The sequence below is a fragment of the Talpa europaea genome (assembly GCF_964194135.1).
Source record: "Talpa europaea genome assembly, contig: HAP1_SCAFFOLD_131, whole genome shotgun sequence".
NCBI lineage: Eukaryota > Metazoa > Chordata > Mammalia > Eulipotyphla > Talpidae > Talpa > Talpa europaea.
The window spans coordinates 106,738-125,070 of record NW_028167988.1 but is presented as its reverse complement, the minus strand read 5'-3'; the positions used below and the strand labels follow the sequence as shown (position 1 = coordinate 125,070).

General features: G+C 42.9%; 1 protein-coding gene across 1 annotated transcript; it reads right to left on the bottom strand.

Annotated features, from left to right (window-relative positions):
- Positions 1 to 451: 451 nt before the first annotated feature.
- LOC311188034 (retinitis pigmentosa 9 protein-like) lies at positions 452 to 17,865 on the bottom strand (the record flags this gene model as incomplete). Its single annotated transcript, XM_084259808.1, is given in 6 exon segments — positions 452 to 514; positions 518 to 543; positions 2,602 to 2,731; positions 4,392 to 4,422; positions 10,823 to 11,041; positions 17,855 to 17,865. Coding segments are annotated over 6 exon segments (480 nt in total), but the record flags the coding sequence as incomplete, so codon positions are not given.
- Positions 17,866 to 18,333: the final 468 nt, after the last annotated feature.

Genomic DNA, 18,333 nt, shown 5'->3' with positions numbered 1-18,333 from the left:
TCTGACTGTACCCAGTGCTTGCATAAATAAAAATAAATAAATCTTTAAAAAAAAAAGAAAATATGTCATTTATATACACATATCTAGCTTATAACAGAAAGAGATCTAATGTTTAGATAAACACTAAGATCCTGATCTTAGCTATATGAAACATGATTTTTTAAATATAAGTTAAAAAGTTGAATAAATATATCTGATTCAGAAAAACAACCATTATACCCAAGGTACTAGCAAATGATACTGTAATAAGGAGTTAGTTTTCTTTTAAAGAAATACTTTGTTACACAAATGTAATTTAACAGAGATATGTGTTTTTAACCCCAGATACTTTGTCCCAAAAGGTTTCTAGGAATATATTTTATGTAAAACTCCAGATCATTGATTACTACCTGAGTCATTAATATTCACTATCTCTGTTAACCGTAAATTGACATGATGGGGTTCTACTTACTACTCTAAACTGTTCTAACTTTTGGTTGCCTTTGATAAAGAAAGGGCATTCTTTATCGCCTGTTCAGTGACCATACCGTTTACAACGCCAACCTAAAAACAAAGACAAAAGGAAAATATTTCTGTAAGATAACACAGTTTCATTTAATGAAGATACAGAATCACTAGATCATATTAAAGTTTTTCTTCATTAAGTTCCAATTCTAAAAGCAAAATGAAATCAGAGGATAAGCATGTAAGAGCTTAGAAAAGGAGGATGCAGCTTCCCTAGCATCCGTTAATCTTACAGCTTTGGGAATGAGTATTACCCCACCAAATATTTACACTGACAATCCAATGTAAAGTACTAGAAAGGGTGAATTATTTTTTTAGTTTGTAGCTTGCTATGTTTTTCAAAGTATAAATCTTTTCTATTAATCAAGTGACTCTGATCCTTATATGTAACTAAAGAAACTAGAGAAAATAGCTTCTTTCTCTGTCACCTACCACACAAACCACTTATATTTAACAAAGTCACAAATTCTCTTCAAATGTGACACCATCAAAACCCTGATAAGCACTCCTGCTGTAAAAGGAAACTGTCCTATTTAAAGAGGTTTTTTTTTTTTTTTTTTATTAGAAGCAGCAGAAGGCCTGATAAAGGAACTAGGAGGAGACAAAATAAGAAAATACATATACACATTGCAGGCCAACTGAGGGCAATATATGTTTTGTAATTTTAGTGACTATGAACTTGGCACCTGACACTGAGGTGTGGGAAAAATAAAATGTGAGGAGCAGGGATGGATGAGATCCTTTTTTCTTCTCTCACCTGTTTTCATCCTCTTAGAATTAGGTGGATTTCAGACAAATCAGCAAGTCATGGGAGAATGGAGCAAATTGAGACCCTGGGTTTGGACATTAAGCAACTCCAGCCAAGGAGGTCAGGAAGTATGAAGAGGGATTATAGCTAAGATCAGCCAGTTTTGCTCTATGCTGGCAATTACTGTAAGTATGTAGTAGATGGGAAAGAAAATAAATCAAGAATGGCCAGGTGAGAACCTCTGTGAAAGCACTGAAAATAGTTGCAAGTTGTCCTAAATCAAGTAAGTTGGAAATTAAATTATCTAGAAAAGTACCTAAATAACAAAAAAGGAACACCAAAAGCCCTGGGTAGGAAGGAAAATCTGGTTTCCAGAACACTTAATATTATGTAAAATGTCCAGCTTCACCAAAAAAACAAAACAAAACCAAAATTTAATATAGAGTAAAGTAAGTCCAAATATTGGATTTACTAGGCAAAGGCTCTAAATCAGCTTTTATAAATATGATCAAAGAACAAATTAAAACGATGTATATGGAATTAAAGAAAAGCATGAAAATGTTACACCAAGTAGATTATCAATAAAGAGATATAAATTATAAAAAAGCATTAAAAATAAATAGTGGTGATGAAAATACAATAACCAAAATGAATAATGAACTAGAGAGGTTTTTTTTAAATATAAATCTGTCTTTATTTATTCATTTATTTATTTATTTATTTAATTTATACAACAGCTGGGGTACAGGCCAGAGGTGTGGCAGGGTGAGAGGATTCACCAGAGACAGAGTGGGGAGCAGAACAGGTAAACAGACAGAAAGCACTGCTGAGGGGAGCAGTGGGCACAACAGGAGAGGTGTGCCGCACCATGTGGGAATCTCCCTGGCTGGCCGGGAATCGAACCTGAGTTGCAAAAGCTGCAGACAGCTTCACAGCGCTGTGCTCAGCCCTCCGCACTACCGGGGAGGTCCCAATGAACTAGAGAGTTTTAACAGCAGATTTAAAGATTGCAAAGCAACTAGTAGGCAAACCTAAAGATAGGTCACAATTGAGATAATCCAGTCTGAGAAACAGAAAGAAAAATAAAGTAAACCGACTATTCTCAAAGACCTGTGGGATGCCATAACATTCATATAGTGAATTTCACAGCATATACATAGTGAAACCTCAGAAGTGCAACAGCATGCAGAATACACGTGTGAAAAAAAATAATAGCCAAAAACTTCCCAAATTTGATGAAAACATTAATTTGATGAGCAAATTAAATCAGAGAAGTAAAGATGCTTTGTCAGTTGTGATTTATAAAGTGTGTGTGCTGGGGGTGTTACTTGAAACATCTCCATACTCACACTGCATAACTTTGACTTCTTTGCCCAGTGGCATCCAGAGCCCTTTGGTTGGTGCATGCGCCAGAAACTCCCTGGCATGCTCATTGCCTGGTACATCTGGTATACAGTCTTCTGGCTTAGTCTCATCTTCCTGAAAGAGGAAACACCATGTAAAAAATATGGCAAAATGCACTGAAATTCTCTTTCTCCTTCTCAGAACACAGCATCACCTTGGCTTTCTCATGGACTGGAGATCCCAATGTACTGTAAGTTTTCCTTGCAAGAACTGGGGAAAAAACCTCATTAATCCAAACAGAAAAAATGGAAGTAATTGTACCAGAAAAACTATATTGTGAAAACAAAAGCTGTTCGTAGAGAAAAGTTATTAGTGAAGTAGAACAGAAATACTTTCTTCATGTAGAAAAGCTCGGTCTCTCTCTAGCTCCCAATTCTTAGGTAAATTTGATTTTAAGATAAAAACAAAAGACTCCATTACTTCAAAATCTTTGTGGAATAAGGCAAGGCATAAGAATTAAAGTAAACAGTTATTTGGCATAGTAAAAATGGCACATTACATTAAAATACTTCATTATACCTTACAGGTCACTGTCATGTTTTCTAATCACACATATGCTGTATTTCTGCTATGTGTTTTCACTATTAAATAAACACATTTATAATTAAGGTGCTTTATTTTGTTTCCATGAATATTAAATTTATAACGGAAAAATGTTTTCTAAACATCTTTTTTTTTTTAATTGAAAGTTACCAAGCAGAAAAAGTTGCTTTGGCCTTTTTTAAGTCTCACTCTTGCAGAAAGACAGACTCAAGTGTCTGCATCTACTATTCTGTGCGTTGATGACACTCAGGAAGCCAGCCCTGTTCAGAGCAGGAAGAGAGCACAGCAGAGCTTGGAGAAAATGCAGTCACAACAGAGAGGGAAAAGGGGGGTCACTGAGGATCTCACAGGGGCTGGAGGCTTCTTAGGGAACAGACACGATTACATTTCTACAAAGGCACAGGCTTGTGAAAACCCCAGTGTGTATGAATGACTGGCATCTGCAGGGAAGATCAAGGTTATCATAAAGGCTATTCAAAACCTTTTACAGGACCTCCCTGGTGGCGCAAGGGGTTGAGAACCTCATTATGAAGCAATCCTCAGCCTCCCCAGCCTCTGCAGCACGAGTTTGATCCCCGGCTGGCCAAGGAACAAACCACATGGTGCAGCAGACCTCTCCTGTCTCACCCACTACTCCCCTCAGCAGTGTATTTCAGTCTATCCACCTGTTTGTTTGTTTTTTTTTAAGATTTATTTATTTATTTGTTTGTTTAGACAAGCACTGGGTACAGTCAGAAGCGCGGGAGGGTGAGAGAATTCACCAGAGCCAGAGCGGGGAGCAGAGCAGGCAGAAGGACCGAAGTTCACTGCTGAGGGGAGCAGCGGGCGGCAGGAGAGGTCTGAGCGCCATGTGGGACCCTTCTCCGGTGGCCTGGGAGCAGCCTGGGATCGAACCAGCGCTGCAGAGGCTGCGGGCAGCTTCACAAGCCAGCGCTCAACTGCTACATCACCGGGGAGGCCCATATCCACCTGTTCTGTTCCCCACTCTGTCTCTGGTGAATCCTCTCACCCTCCCGCCCCACCTCCCACCCCCTGCATCTCTGGCCTGTACCCCAGCTCTTATATGCATAAATAAATAAATCTTTTTTAAAAAAAATCCTTTTACAATTGTTTTTCATAACAACTTATTGTGCGTGAGCACTCAGTTAATTATGTCTAAGAACATAACCATACATACAAACTTCACACTGACTTTGATAAGCCCAGGAGGAGGTTTTTCATAACTAGAAATGAAAAAAAAAAGCCATCAACAACCACATTAAAAGGAATACAATTTATGAGCAAAAGCAACTTTAGGCCAACATAGAAAGGACATTTTCAGTAAAAAACTTGAAACACTACATTATGTCTAAAATAGTTAACAAAATATACCCAGCAGTCAGACACCACGTATAAACAAACTAACGCTCTACCACATCCTACTGAGATCTAGAACTTAAATTCACTAACTTGGTGTCTTAGCACTAGAATTTTATTTTCTTAAAAAGGGAAAGCAAGAGACTGCAGAAAAAATGTGAGGTAAGCTAACTATGATTCCAAAGTGTTATTGTGATGTCAGCTTATTTACCCAGCATAACTCCACTTGCTCAACAGGGAAGAGAGGCACAGGGGAGAAGGAGCGAAGCTGGAGGTGAAGGTGCTCTGTCCCTGAGGCACTCTCTCCCATCTCCCAGCATCATTCAATCCAGGCTCCTCCCAACCTGCCCCACCTGTGGAGCTGGCAGAGTGCTTCACAGCTCTCTGCCCTTAATGCCTGTATTGACCTTGTTGGACTCACATCCTGTGTCCAGATGACAGGCACCGTTCAGTGAAGAATGCTGTTAAATTATGTCCACGAAGGACTGCATGGGAACCTGTTTTCCCTTTCACTAAGAGTTCTCTGACTCCTGGGATTCTGAGGATAGAAATCATGCCTATGCTCTCAAGTCATTTTCACTTGCATACTCTACTGAAACTATTAGAAAAGATTTCTGGACTCCAAATCTGGAAAAATCAGCACCAAATGCTCATGTTCATTTTTTTTAAAGATTTATTTATTTATGCATACAAGAACTGGGGTGTAGGCCATAGGTGCGGGGAGTGAGAGGATTCACCACAGACAGCGTGGGGAGCAGAACAGCCAGGTCTGCTGAATACACTGCTGAGGGGAGCAGTGGGCGAGATAAGAGAGGTCTGCTGTGCCATGTGGGTCATCTCCCTGGCCCGGGATTGAACTCTTGCTGCAGTGGCTGGAGATAGCTTGATAGTGCAGTTTTTAACCCCTGAGCCACCAGGAAGGCCCCTCATGTTCATTTTTGACAATGGACACACTACTGGCTATTGAGCACATAGCATGGATGTTTGTCTTTTAATCATGAATGCCCAAGGGAACAAAAACAAAATGAAAATGAAAAAAAGATACAGACAACGAAACATCGCTGTTTTTTTTTTTTTAAGATTTATTTATTTATACATAGAAGAACTGGGGTACAGGACATAGTTTTAGGGGGGTGAGAGGATACACCAGAGACAGAGTGGGGAACAGAAGAGGCAGATTGACTGAAATACACTGCTGAGGGGAGCAGCGGGTGAGACAGGAGAGGTCTACTTCACCATGTGGGTTGCTCCCTGGCTGGCCAGGGATCGAACTCGTGTTGCAGAGGCTGCGGATTGCTTCATAGGTTGCATCTTAACCCCTTGCGCCACCAGGGAGGCCCCGAATATCCCTGTTCTATTCAATGACGCCACAAGGAACATTTCTTTTTTTTTTTTTTAAAGATTTATTTTTATTTATTTATACAAGCACTGGGTACAGTCAGAAGCGCAGGAGGGCGAGAGAATTCACGAGAGCCAGAGCGGGGAGCAGAGCAGGCAGAAGGACCGAAGTACACTGTTGAGGGGAGCAGCGGGCGGCAGGAGAGGTCTGCGCGCCATGTGGGACCCTCCTCCGGTGGCCGGGGAGCAGCACCGGGCAGCTTCACAACCCAGCGCTCAACCGCTGCGCCACCGGGGAGGCCCTCCACAAGGAACATTTCATTGAGGACGTCTGGATACTGAAACTGGTTTACAATTGTGTCTTGACTCCAGAAACTTGGAAATGTAAGCACTCAATTTGCTGCACCAAGATAGTAAGAAGGGTGACTAATATTCTGGGTTTTCTATAATGAAAATATATTACTTTTATCACCACAAAAAGATTAATGCTAAAAAGTGTGAATTAACTTAGGACAATCTTCTAATTTTTTTAAAGGAGAGAGAGTAGGGAGCCACAGTGTATAACTGGTATGCTTCTATTTGTGTCTGTGGGAACATGAGTCTATATATGACTATTTACATATGCATACACATTTATGTACACAGACTGTCCCCAGGAAGGATACCTAAGAAACTAGTTACATGCTTGCTTCTAGGAAATATAACTAAAGATTATAAATGTGAGGGATCTTCATTGTTCCTTTCTATTCACATCTATACACATGTATTAATCTAAAAAATAATGTGTTTTAGCTAGAAAAAATTCAATGGTATTTTCAATACTGTTATGTTGGTATAAGCCTGGGTAAATATATCTCTGAAAGAAAAACTTAAGGTAACAGGCTAAAGGAAAAATTGAAGCAAAAATATATCATTAGTTCAGATCCACTATAGAATTACATAGACTGAATTTTTAAACAATATTATTTCTGTAATGGTTTCTGGAATGAAATCCTTACTCTAGCTCTAACCACCCTGATATTTCCTTTTGCAAAAAGGAGAAAGTGTAACAGACAAAATCTAACTTGTTCGTCAGGTAATAGTGAAGTTCAACATAAAACTTAATCCTTGCAGAAATAGCCAGTCAAACAAAACAAGCTAAAGGAAATGCTATTAAGAAAATCATATTTATCAATACCTTAATTTTACAGTCTGTTTATAAGAAAATCTGTGTAAGTGAACTCAGTTCAAACTCTGTTGTTCAAGGGTCAGTTTTATAAAGACTGGAACAAATGGAGGGCTCCAGGACTTAGATCTTCAGGAAATAAATGGGACAGATAAACAACATATTTGATAATGTAGAAAATAAAGATGTAAGGACTAAGCAAAAAATAAGAAAAAAAAAAAAAAAAGAAATAGCCAGTCAAAATACTGTGCTAAGCAAAGGTGCTAGGTCCCAGGAGCAGGAGTCCGGCATAACATATTTCTAGTTACATTTAAAAAAACACATGGGGAAAAGCAGAGAGGAAGCTGCTACATATACTCTAGTACCCATGTATTCACTGGCAGTGTTATAGGACAGGGAGAGGGGCAGCCCAAACCCCGCAAACCTGCCTATTCTAAATGGGTTCTGCCATCCGCCGCATCAACACAAAACACATGAGACTAATGGGAAGGATCTTTAATAAAACTAGGAAACAATACAGGTAAGGCAAAGAGTCTAGTTTCTAAATGAAGCACCCAAAGTTACCCGTCCCCTCGTGGGTAAAAGTCCATCCATATGGGATCGGCCCAGAGCAAGGCCCCAAAGCCTGCTACAAGTCTAAAGCATCTTCCAGTGGGGACCCACAGCAAAGGGTCACAAACAACCGGACAAGCCCGGAAGGAAAAGAGCAAAATCAACATCAAGATAAAAGCTGCCATTGTCACCTCCCCACGGGTCTCACCCACATCTGTGTCACCCAGTCCACGACCAAAAGATAAGCGCAGTTTCTTTACGTGTCTCTAGGCTCCATGCGTCTCCTCCAGGTCTCCTGGCTCCATCCTGCTTCCTTCCTTAGTCTCTTCTCCAGCTTCCTCTCCTCCTGTTCAGCTCCACCCTCCCTTGGGTGGGGCAGGGAAGCTGGAACCTCCCCCTTTCCTGGGGACCACCCTGTTACAGCAGCAGTGATGGAGCTAGAGCGTGTGTGGGTGGAAGACTCAGATGAATTCAGCAGAAGTGGTCAAAGAGAGCAGCAAGTCAAGTGGAAGAAAATGATCAGTGGAGACTGAAGAGGGTGCATCAAGGATGAAAGAATTTGAATCTAATCATAAATGTTAATACTAACACTGATTGAGCAAAAATTATAATGCAACTATATTGGATGGAACAAGGGCAGGGAAAGAACTAAATCCTTATATAACGCGACAAGAAATTAATAATATCTAAAATTACTGAGTGAAAGAAAGCATATAATTTAGAAATGTGTAGTTGAATCCAAGAAGAAAAAACCAGAAAAATTTGCACATGGAAGCCGTGGCCTTATTTGGGGAGTTAGGAGGGCTGTTTAGGGAATGTGAGGCTACAGGAAGAGTTGGGTAGCCCAACTCTTTTTTTTTTTTTTTTGTAGTATTTTTAGCAAAACATTTGATTTGTTAAACAAGTATCACTCTGGTATGAATAATGGTATGAATAAACTTAATTTTAAAACCCAATTAGCAAACATGGCAATGGCCTCATCAGTTTTACATCTCTGAAACTAGAAAACCCCACTGGTGAGTTTCATGTACCTCAGGTGAGCTCTCCTTTTGCTAGTGAACAGGTCAGTGGCTTAACCACAGACCCTCCACTTTCTTATCTGCAAGAAGGGACCATAATCTTTTTTGTCAGAGAAAAAGCCCTGTTAGCTACAAAATAAATAGTATTAACCACCTCCTGGCAGCCTATAATTAAAAGGTACTTGTTGGGCTAGCCTGAACCTTCCTTAGCTTAAACTAGAGAAAGAATTTTTTTTCAAAGATTTATTTATTTGTTTGTTTGTTTGTTTATATAAGCACTGGGTACAGTTAGAAGCGCGGGAGGGTGAGAGAATTCACCAGAGCCAGAGGGGAGAGCAGAGCAAGCACACTGACAAAGTCACTGCTGAGGGGAGCAGAGGGTGGCAGGAGAGGTCTGCGTGCCATGTAGGACCCTTGCTTAGTGGCTGGGGATCGAACTGGCACTGCAGAGGCTGCGGGTAGCTTCGTAACCCAGTGCTCAACTGCTGCGCCACCAGGGGAGGCCCTAGAGAAAGATTTTTGCACATATGCTTATGCAAGAGACAGAGCATCCTGAGGGGCTGGGCAGTGGATGCCAGCACTGCAGGGACTGTATCCTGCATCTGCTGTCCCATTGAGGTGAAATTAAGTTCCAGGGCCACAGTGAAATGGGCAGGCCAGGCTCCCACAAAGGTGTGCACGTTGTGTCAATGCTCCCGGAGTGTTATGAAGAGTTTGAACCCTTTCAGGACCTTTCCTTACAAGATGGTCTTTGCACAAATAACGAGATATTCCTAAAAGAGAAGCAAATTAGAAAAGTTTGACGACTAAAGCTAATTACAGAAGGAAAAAATCTTTGGAAAGAATTGAAAGTTCATTACTCCAACTTCCCACCCGATGTTTAAATCTCCTTTACAATCTGCCCTTCTCCCAATGGAGATGGGGAAACACAGTGCGTCCTGTCAAACTGTGGCCAGGCACCCTCAATTTTGTAGCTTTTTCTCTTAGAATGGAAACTATTCTACTATACTTAGAACTTAACAGAACTAAGCAAAATTAAATACGAACTACCCTTGGTCTAGTGATTAACTTTTAGTCATAACTTTTAACTAGCAACAAATGTATTCTTCTCCAACTGCATTCCCAGAAACCTGAAAACTGTGTCACATCTCTAACAAAAACTGTCCCTTCCAGGTTGATAACATTGAGGGCAAACACCTGCGGGTCAGAGTTTGTTAGGCCAGGAAGGAACACTCCCTGAAACAAGGTGGCTTAGGACGCCTACCTACTGCCCTGTGCCTCCTGGCACCTGCGAGTGGGAAGCCCCTGACTCCCTCCTAGACCAGTACCTGCTAACTTTCCTTCTCGCCCTTATATAATCTCAGCACTCCCACCTTTCAGGGCGCAGGGATTTTAGAGTGTTCAACACTCCAACTCCCCTGGTGGCCACTTCAAATAAACTCCTTTGTGGAAAAGACATTCTAGTGGTGCAGTTTGGCTTTCTGAGCCGGAGAGACCTGATTTGGTTGCTTACAAGACCATGCAGACCAACAAGAATCTATTCATATATGACTCTGCTTCTGAACAGGACTATCTGAGCAGCAAGAACCTAGGACTCTGGTCCTAATTCTCATTGCAGAGCAGAAACTGGTCTTTTAGCAGTTCCCACCTTTATCCTGTTGCACTCTGCACTCCCTCCACCTGACAGCCACCTCGCCAATATGCAGGGGCAGCCCTTTGGCCTTTCCTTTCCTTTCCTCAGCACACTAACGTCCCAGCACCTGCTTTTCTCTCTCTCTCAGCAGCAGAGGGTGAAAAGCACCGGGCTTCCACGGATCCAGGTCACAGTGGGCCCTTTGGGTGACAAATGAGCAAAGACCGGGAAAAGGGCCCGGGCGCTCAGCTGAACGTCGCACGCCTTCGCCCCCCGCATCCTAAGTGGGCGCCCTCCAGGGACCTCGCAGCTCGGGGAGCAAAACCCGTCGCCTCCGGGGGTGCCCCGCCGCGCGGCCAGCCTGAGCCCGGGCCGAGCCTCGGGGGCCTCGCGCCGAGCCGGGCCGCTCCGGGGCGCCGGCCTCTCCCGCGCGCGGGGCTCGGCTGGGGGACGCCGCGGGCCCCGCCCCGGGTCTCGGGGGACGCGCCTGGGGCGCGCACGGCCGCGGGGCCGCCTCGCCCCCTCCTCGGGGAGCTCGGGGCCGCCGGGCGGGGACTCACAAGGACTCCAGGTGCTTGAGCTGCTGCAGCTGCTGCGCGTCGTGCCGCCGCCGCTTCTGCTCCCGGCGCCGCAGCAGCTCCTGCTCGGGCGGCTCCCGCGGCCGCCGCGCGCCCCCGGCCCCCGCGTCGTCGCGCCGCGGCCCGGACGGCTGGGCCGGCGCCGAGGCCTGGGTTCCCGCCGACCCTGCCCGGCCCCCGCCTCCCGATGGGGCGATCCCGCTGCCTCAGCGCGGTGCTGCCCGCTTGGGCGCCCGAAGCGCCGGGACCCGCTGCTGGCACGGCCGGTGCCGGCGTCGGAGCGCGCCCCCTGGCGGCGGAGCCGAGGCGCAGAGGAGCGGCCGTGGAACCCGGGAGCCCTTCCCCGCGCGTCCCGGGCACCCACTGGGGCGGCACCGCCTCTCCTTGTGGCCTCCCACTTTGGAGAAGGAAGCCTGTGCCAGTCCACCTAGTATTCCCCAGACACACAGGAGCTGCTCGTTACATGTTGGTAGCTTTCACCTAATTTTGGAAGACAGCAAGTCTCTCTCCATAGAAATCCTCCTATTTTCTAGAGCATTGGATCCGGTTAAGGTATATTGCATTTAGATCAAGGCTGCAAGGCTGCAAGGGAAAATCCAAGCTAGTATACACTGAGCACTTTTTTATCTTCTGGTCATTGAGCTAAGCCCTTAATAAGACCTCATTTATTCTTTTGAAAACTTATTATTACCACCTTTACGTTGTAACCACCCCTTATTGATTTTAGAGGTAAGGAGGAGGCTCAGATTTTAATAGTGGGGCTGGGACGCAGAAGCGTTAGGTGCTTACCTAGGCTGTGTTTTCAAAACGTATGTGATATGTGAAGTCATAGCAATTATTTTAGCTTTCACATAATGAATAAAACAACAAAGGAAGCCAAAATAATAGCTTAGGGAAATATTTGCCTTAAATGTGACAGTCAATGTAGTTAATATCTAACATTTACCAGGATTTCATACTTATTAAAGATAATGTAAATAAACACACAAAAGGCTATGGGCAGATATGCCATGTTGCTTTGACGTGTCCCAAAACTTGGAAGTCAGGCTTCCCTCTGAGAGAGGACTGGCGCATGAGCAGTGCGGCTGTCCAGGCAAGTTATCTGGGCCAGTAAGTGACCCTTAAGCCTGCGCTAGAAAAGGACCGGAGTGGGTTTTGTATGTTACTGGATTTGAGTTGCTAAAAATTTTTGTCAAGAATTTTTGCTTCAGGGCCTCCCTGTTGGTGCAAGGGGTTAAGGTGCAGCACAATGAAGCTATCCAGAGCCACTGCAGCAGAGTTCCATCCCCCGCCAGGGAGCTGACCCACATGGCACAGCAGACCTCTCTTGACTTGCCTGCTGCTCCCCTCAGCAGTATATTTCAGTCAGTCTGCCTGTTCTGTTTCCAACTCTGGCTCTGGTGAATTCTCTCACCCTCCCATGCTTCTGACTGTACCCAGCGCTTGTATAAATAAATAAATAAATAAATAAATAAATAAATCTTAAAAAAAAAATTAAAAAAAAAATACACACGTAGGGCTTCCCTGGTGGCGCAAGGGGTTAAGGTGCAACCTATGAAGCTTGCTGCAGCCATAGCAGCACGAGTTCCATCCCCGGCCAGGGAGAAGCCCACATGGCGCAGCAGACCTCTCCTTGGCCATTGCTCCCCTCAGCAGTGTACTTCAGTCAATCTGCCTGTTCTGTCCCCTTCTGTCTCTGGTGAATCTTCTCACCCCTCACACCTCTGGCCTGTACCCCAGTTCTTGTATGCATAAATAAATAAATCTTTAAAAAATATATACACATGCACACATGTTTTTTTCTTAAATATTTGATGGAGTTTTCTGGTGAAGTTACAGTTCTGAATTTTTTGTGGGATGTCTTCAAACAATAAATTCAGTTTTTTAGATAGATAAGGCTATTCAGGGATCTATTTCTTTAGCGAACTCAGGTAGCATGTGTATTTCGTAGAGGAGGAAAACTTTTTCAACCCTTTTAGGGTTCCTGGTTGGATCTGAAAATTAAACTGACAAAAAAGATCAACAAAAGAAAAGTACACAAATTTATTTAATGTAAGTTTTATGTGACATGGGAGTTTTCCTAAGGAAATGTAGACTCAAAGAAACAGAGGGCCTCCCTGGTGGTGCAGCAGTTGATCACTGGGCTGCGAAGCTGCCCGCAGCCTCTGCAGCACCTGTTCGATCCCGGCCGGAATACAAGAGTCCCACATGGTGAGGCAGACCTCTCCCGTCTGGCCCGCTGCTCCCCTCAGCAGTGTATTTCATCAGTCTGCCTGCTCTGCTCTCCACTCTGACCCTGGTGATTTCTCTCACCCTCCCGCACTTCTGACTGTACCCAGTGCTTGTATAAATAAATAAATAAATCTTTAAAAAAATATATATATAAAGAAATATTTAGACCTGAATATATGCTAGATTTGATGCAGGCTGGGTAGTGGTGTAGACATGTGGTAGGCTAAGGAATAGGAGGGAAGACTTAGCAAGGCCTGTTGGGTAGGACTCCTCCCAGAGTCCCTTTGTCTTCAGTTGTTGCCAGTGTCTTAGGATGCTCCTATTCCCCTGTGTACTAGGAGGAAACTTCTCACATGAGGGTTTTATGACCTGTTTCAGGGGAGAAGGAGTTGGGAAAAGGTCAGAATAACCTTGCTGCTTCTGCTGTTTTCTCAAACTTCCTCAGTTTAAAATATACAATCATGTCCTGTTGTACCATATCACTTTCAAATAATTTATCTATTTTATCTAAGTTGTGGAAGTTGTTATCAATGTGGTCATATTGTATCCTTATTGATTTGTTACTATCCATAGAATCTGTAAAGATGCTCCCTCTCATTCATGTTATTGGTAATTCATACCTTCCCTTTTTTTTTCTTTTTCTGTCTAGCTAGAAATGTTTTAGTCTGATTAATCTTTGAAAAGGATCAGCTTTTGGTTTCATTGATATTCTTGATTGTTAGCTGCTTCTAGTCCATGAATTATTTTTTAAAGATTTATTTATTTATGCATACAAGAACTGGGGTAGAGGCCAGAGGTGTGGGGGTGAGAGGATTCAGCAGAGACAGAGGGGGGTAGAACAGGCAGATTGACTGAAATACACGGCCGAGGGGAGAAGCAGGCAAGTCAAGAGAGGTCTGCTGTGCCATGTGGACTGCTCCCTGGCAGGCCGGGGGATTGAACTTGTGCTGCAAAGGCTGCGGACAGCTTCATAGGTTGCATCTTAAGCCCTTGTGCCAGCAGGGAGGCCCTAGTCCCTGAATTTTAACTGTGGTCTTTATTATTTACTTTCTTCTGCTTACTTTGGGTTTACTTTCCTTTCTTTATTTTCCCTAGGAAAGAAAAAAAAAAGGCAATTTAAACCCTAAGTAAGGTGAAAAACAAGCTCATTCATATAACACTTTTTCTTTTCTAATAAAGGTATTTTATCCTGAATATGTGTAATATTAGTTTAGGTCTTGGGTTGGATGATGGTTCATAGCTATTCATTACACTGTATAAACAAAAATAAAAAACTAACACAGGATCATATATGAACCACAAATGACAGCGTCATGAATTAAGGTATAAAAAAAGGAAGGAAGAAGAAGAAAGATAAAAAGACACCAAATGTTCTCCAACCACACCAGAAGAAATCAGTTTCAAAAAGGGAGCCTACCACAGGTCATCAGTGATTACATAAAAACAGTCAAGAGCAATCTTAAGGAACAGAGGCCAGAAGGAGTAAAATGTTTATGGCTGAGGCTGCAGAACAGATCAAGCACATCTCTGCTAATTTTAAAACTACCAGTTCTTAATTGGTGAAAACATAAGTCCAGATGGCTTCATTGCTCTATTGGACTACCATGAGGGTGCTGTTACTCCAGAATGATTTTTCTTTTTTTTTTTTAAGATTTATTTATTTATGCATGCAAGAACTGGGGTACAGACCAGAGGTGTGGGGGGTGAGAGGATCCAACAGAGACAGAGTGGGGAACAGAACAGATGGATTGACTGAAACACACTGCTGAGGGGAGCAGCAGGGGAGTCAAGAGAGGCCTGTTGCGCCATGTGGGTTGCTTCCTAGCAGGGGATTGAATTCTTGCTGCAGAAGCTGCAGATAACTTCATAGGTTGCGTTTAACCCGTTGCACCACCAGGGAGGCCCTAGAATGATTTTTCTTTACTGATGTTTCAGAAATGGAAAAATGCTAACAAATTTGACAGTTACTTTGGATGAACCATTTGCGATTATAATTAGTAACTGTTTTTCAACCACTTAACACAGGTCTCAGAAAAATGGGGCTGATGTCATCTTGAGCTCTTCATTTATTTTGACCTTGATTTATTTGGAGTGGAAGTGTTGCTTTTTTAGGGAGGGAAAGTCATGAAGATTATCAAAAAGTAAAATATAGGGCCTCCCCGGTGGCGCAGCAGTTGAGCGCTGGGTTGCGAAGCTGCCTGCAGCTTCTGCAGCGCCGGTTGGATCCCCAGCTGCTCCCAGGTCACCAGAGGAGGGCCCCACATGGTGCGCAGACCTCTCCTGCCACCCGCTGCTCCCCTCAGCAGTGTGCTTCGGTCCTTCTGCCTGCTCTGCTCCCCGCTCTGGCTCTGGTGAATTCTCTCACCCTCCCGTGCTTCTGACTTTCTGACTGTGCCCAGTGCTTGTATAAATAAATTTAAAAAAAAAGTAAAATACATTTAAACTCACTTCAGGGGCCTCCCTGGTGGCCCAAGGAATAAGACTCAACCTATGAAGCTATCTGCAGCCACCACAGCAAGAGTTTGATCTTTGGCCAGGGAGACCTGACACAGCCCACCTCTCCTGACCCACCTGCTGCTCCTCCTCGGTAGTGTATTTCAGTAAATCTGCCTGTTCTGTTTCCCACTCTGTCTCTCGTGGATCCTCTCACCGCCCCCGACCCCCACCTCTGGCCTGTGCCCCAGTTCTTGTATGGGTAAGTAAATAAATCTTTAAAAAAAAAATTAAAAAGGGCCTCCTCGGTGGCGCAGAGGTTGAGCGCTGGGCTGCGAAGTTGCCCGCAGCCTCTGCAGCGCCGATTCCATCCCTGGTCACCGGCGAGGGTCCCATATGGCGCACAGACCTCTCCTGTTGTCCTCTGCTCTCCTCAGCAGTGTACTTCGGTCCTTCTCCCTGTTCTGTTCCCCGCTCTGGCTCTGGTGAATTCTCTCACCCTCCCGCGCTTCTGACTGTGCCCAGTGCTTGTATAAATAAATAAATCTTAAAAAAAAAAAAAGAAAAAAATTAAAAAAAATAAACTCACTTGAGAGAATGTCACTTAGTTTGATACATTGTTCAATGCATCCTGCAAGTTTCTGGAGAAGCTAAAGCCTGGTTGTATATCACTACTAGAGGCTGCTTCAGACTACCAGGGATCTAACTCATACTGCAGTGGCTGCTGATAGCTTTATAGGGCTGAGACTTCATCCCTTGCACCACCAGGGAGGCCCCTTATTAAAAATTTAATCTTATTACAAAAGTGATAGATCAAAGTTTATCACAGCTTAACAGTTAAAAAAAATAAAACAAAAAGATAAAATCTATCCATAGTTTCAACATGCAAAAATAATCACTGTTAACACTTGCATAATATTTGCAAGATAAAAATAGTTTTCTCCCGATTGCTGGTCATTTTTTTTTTTTGATTGCTTGCTATTATCTGTTAGATAATAACAACGTTGGTGAGAAAATGGAGAAATTGGAACGTTCATATATTGCTGGTGGGAATGTAAAATGGTGCAGTCACTTTGGAAAACAGTTTGGCAGTTTTTCAAAAAGTTTAAAATAGAGTGTCATATGATCCAGCAAGTCTACTCCAAGTGCAATTAATTCTCACTCTTCTCAGTAATGATGATCTAGAAAGTCTGAAGAAATATTATATTAGGGAATATGAACAATTGCTCAGAGTTAGGCTCTGCAAGTCTTGGGTTATGACATTTTTGTCAACTGACAAATATATAGCTTTGTTTTATTCATGTTCAAGACACCTTATTTAGTGTATATTGCTGATTCATCTACATTCAACTTCTGCCCATTGCTACTATAACTCACTTCTGAGAGAAGCTCGTTTGTTTTCCCCATGAGGTACATCACAGCTTTCCTGCATTTAGGAACACAAGGCAGCACTTAGCACAACACTCAGGGACCACTTTAAATAGCAAAAATACCAACAAAAAGCACAAAAATTTGAAAACCCATGGCACTAAATATATTGTGAAAAGGACATTGTTTATAATACAATTGGAACCAGTTGAATTTTATCAAATGTCTTTAATCTGCGGCCGTAGGGTTTTGGATTTTTCCCTTCTCTACCCTATTAATAGGATGAAGAACAGAAACAGGATTTCTTTCTTTCCTTCTTTTTTGGTAGTTTAGTCCTTTAAGGCCACAAAACCTTTTAAATTCATAAAAATTTAGACAAAAATAGAAGCGCTCCACAAACAATGACAGGTATAGGCCAAGCCTGTTATAACAGTAGGATTTTTATCACAATTGAATGAGCTCTACTAGGACAAGGAGGGCCTTTTTTGGTGGTTTGAATTTTTATTCTGCTACATGTACTTTCTCATTAGATCCCTAGCATCTAAAAGAGCTATGATAATGTTATAATTATTATTTTATCTTCATCTTACAAAGGACACTGAGACTTTAATTAAATTGTGAAAAATCACACAGGTAGCCTGCATAATAGTGTATTATTTCATTAATAAATTGTTTAATTCAATTTGTTTACGTTTTATTTAATAAGTTTGCGTTTGCATTTATAAATTAGGTGTCCAGTTTATCTCATTCTCTCTGGCGCACGCGCCTCTCGTTATCTTTGCTAAGCTCGGGTATCAGGATTGTTGACTTTTCAATCAAGTCAGGCAATTTTTGGTGATTTTATTTCATTAGCCCAAAGTTTTAATAAATAACACCACTAATTCTAAGGTAAGGATGCATTTAACCACATCCGGTCTCTCGCGAAGTCCTACCTGGCTTAGTCAAGTATATGTGATATTTGGCTACCAGGTTTCAACTCACATCGCACCCATTAATCGCTTAGGGAAAGAAAACACAGCAACTTAAAACCTTCTTCTGGACCCCAGAGGACTCTCACAATACACGCCTCTCCTTCTCTAAGTATTAAAAGAAAATCCTGGGGGACTCCCTGGTGGCGCAAGGGGTTAAGCACGGCACTAGGAAGCAACCCGTAGCCTCTGCAGCATGAGTTCCATCCCCAGCCAGCGAGGGAGCAACCCACATGGCGCAGCAGACCTCTCCCGACTTGCCTGCTGCTCCCCATAGCAGTGTACTTCGGTCAATCTGCCTGTTCTGTTCCCCACTCTGTCTCTGGTGAATCCTCTCACTCCCCGCATCTCTGGCCAGTGCCCCAGCTCTTGCATGCATAAATAAATCAATCTTTAAAAAAAAAAAAATCCTGGGAAAAAAATCATGAAGAATGGTTTCAGTCTGTTAAAGAGTAGAATCTATCCTTGTGACTAAGTTTAAACCAAACAAAC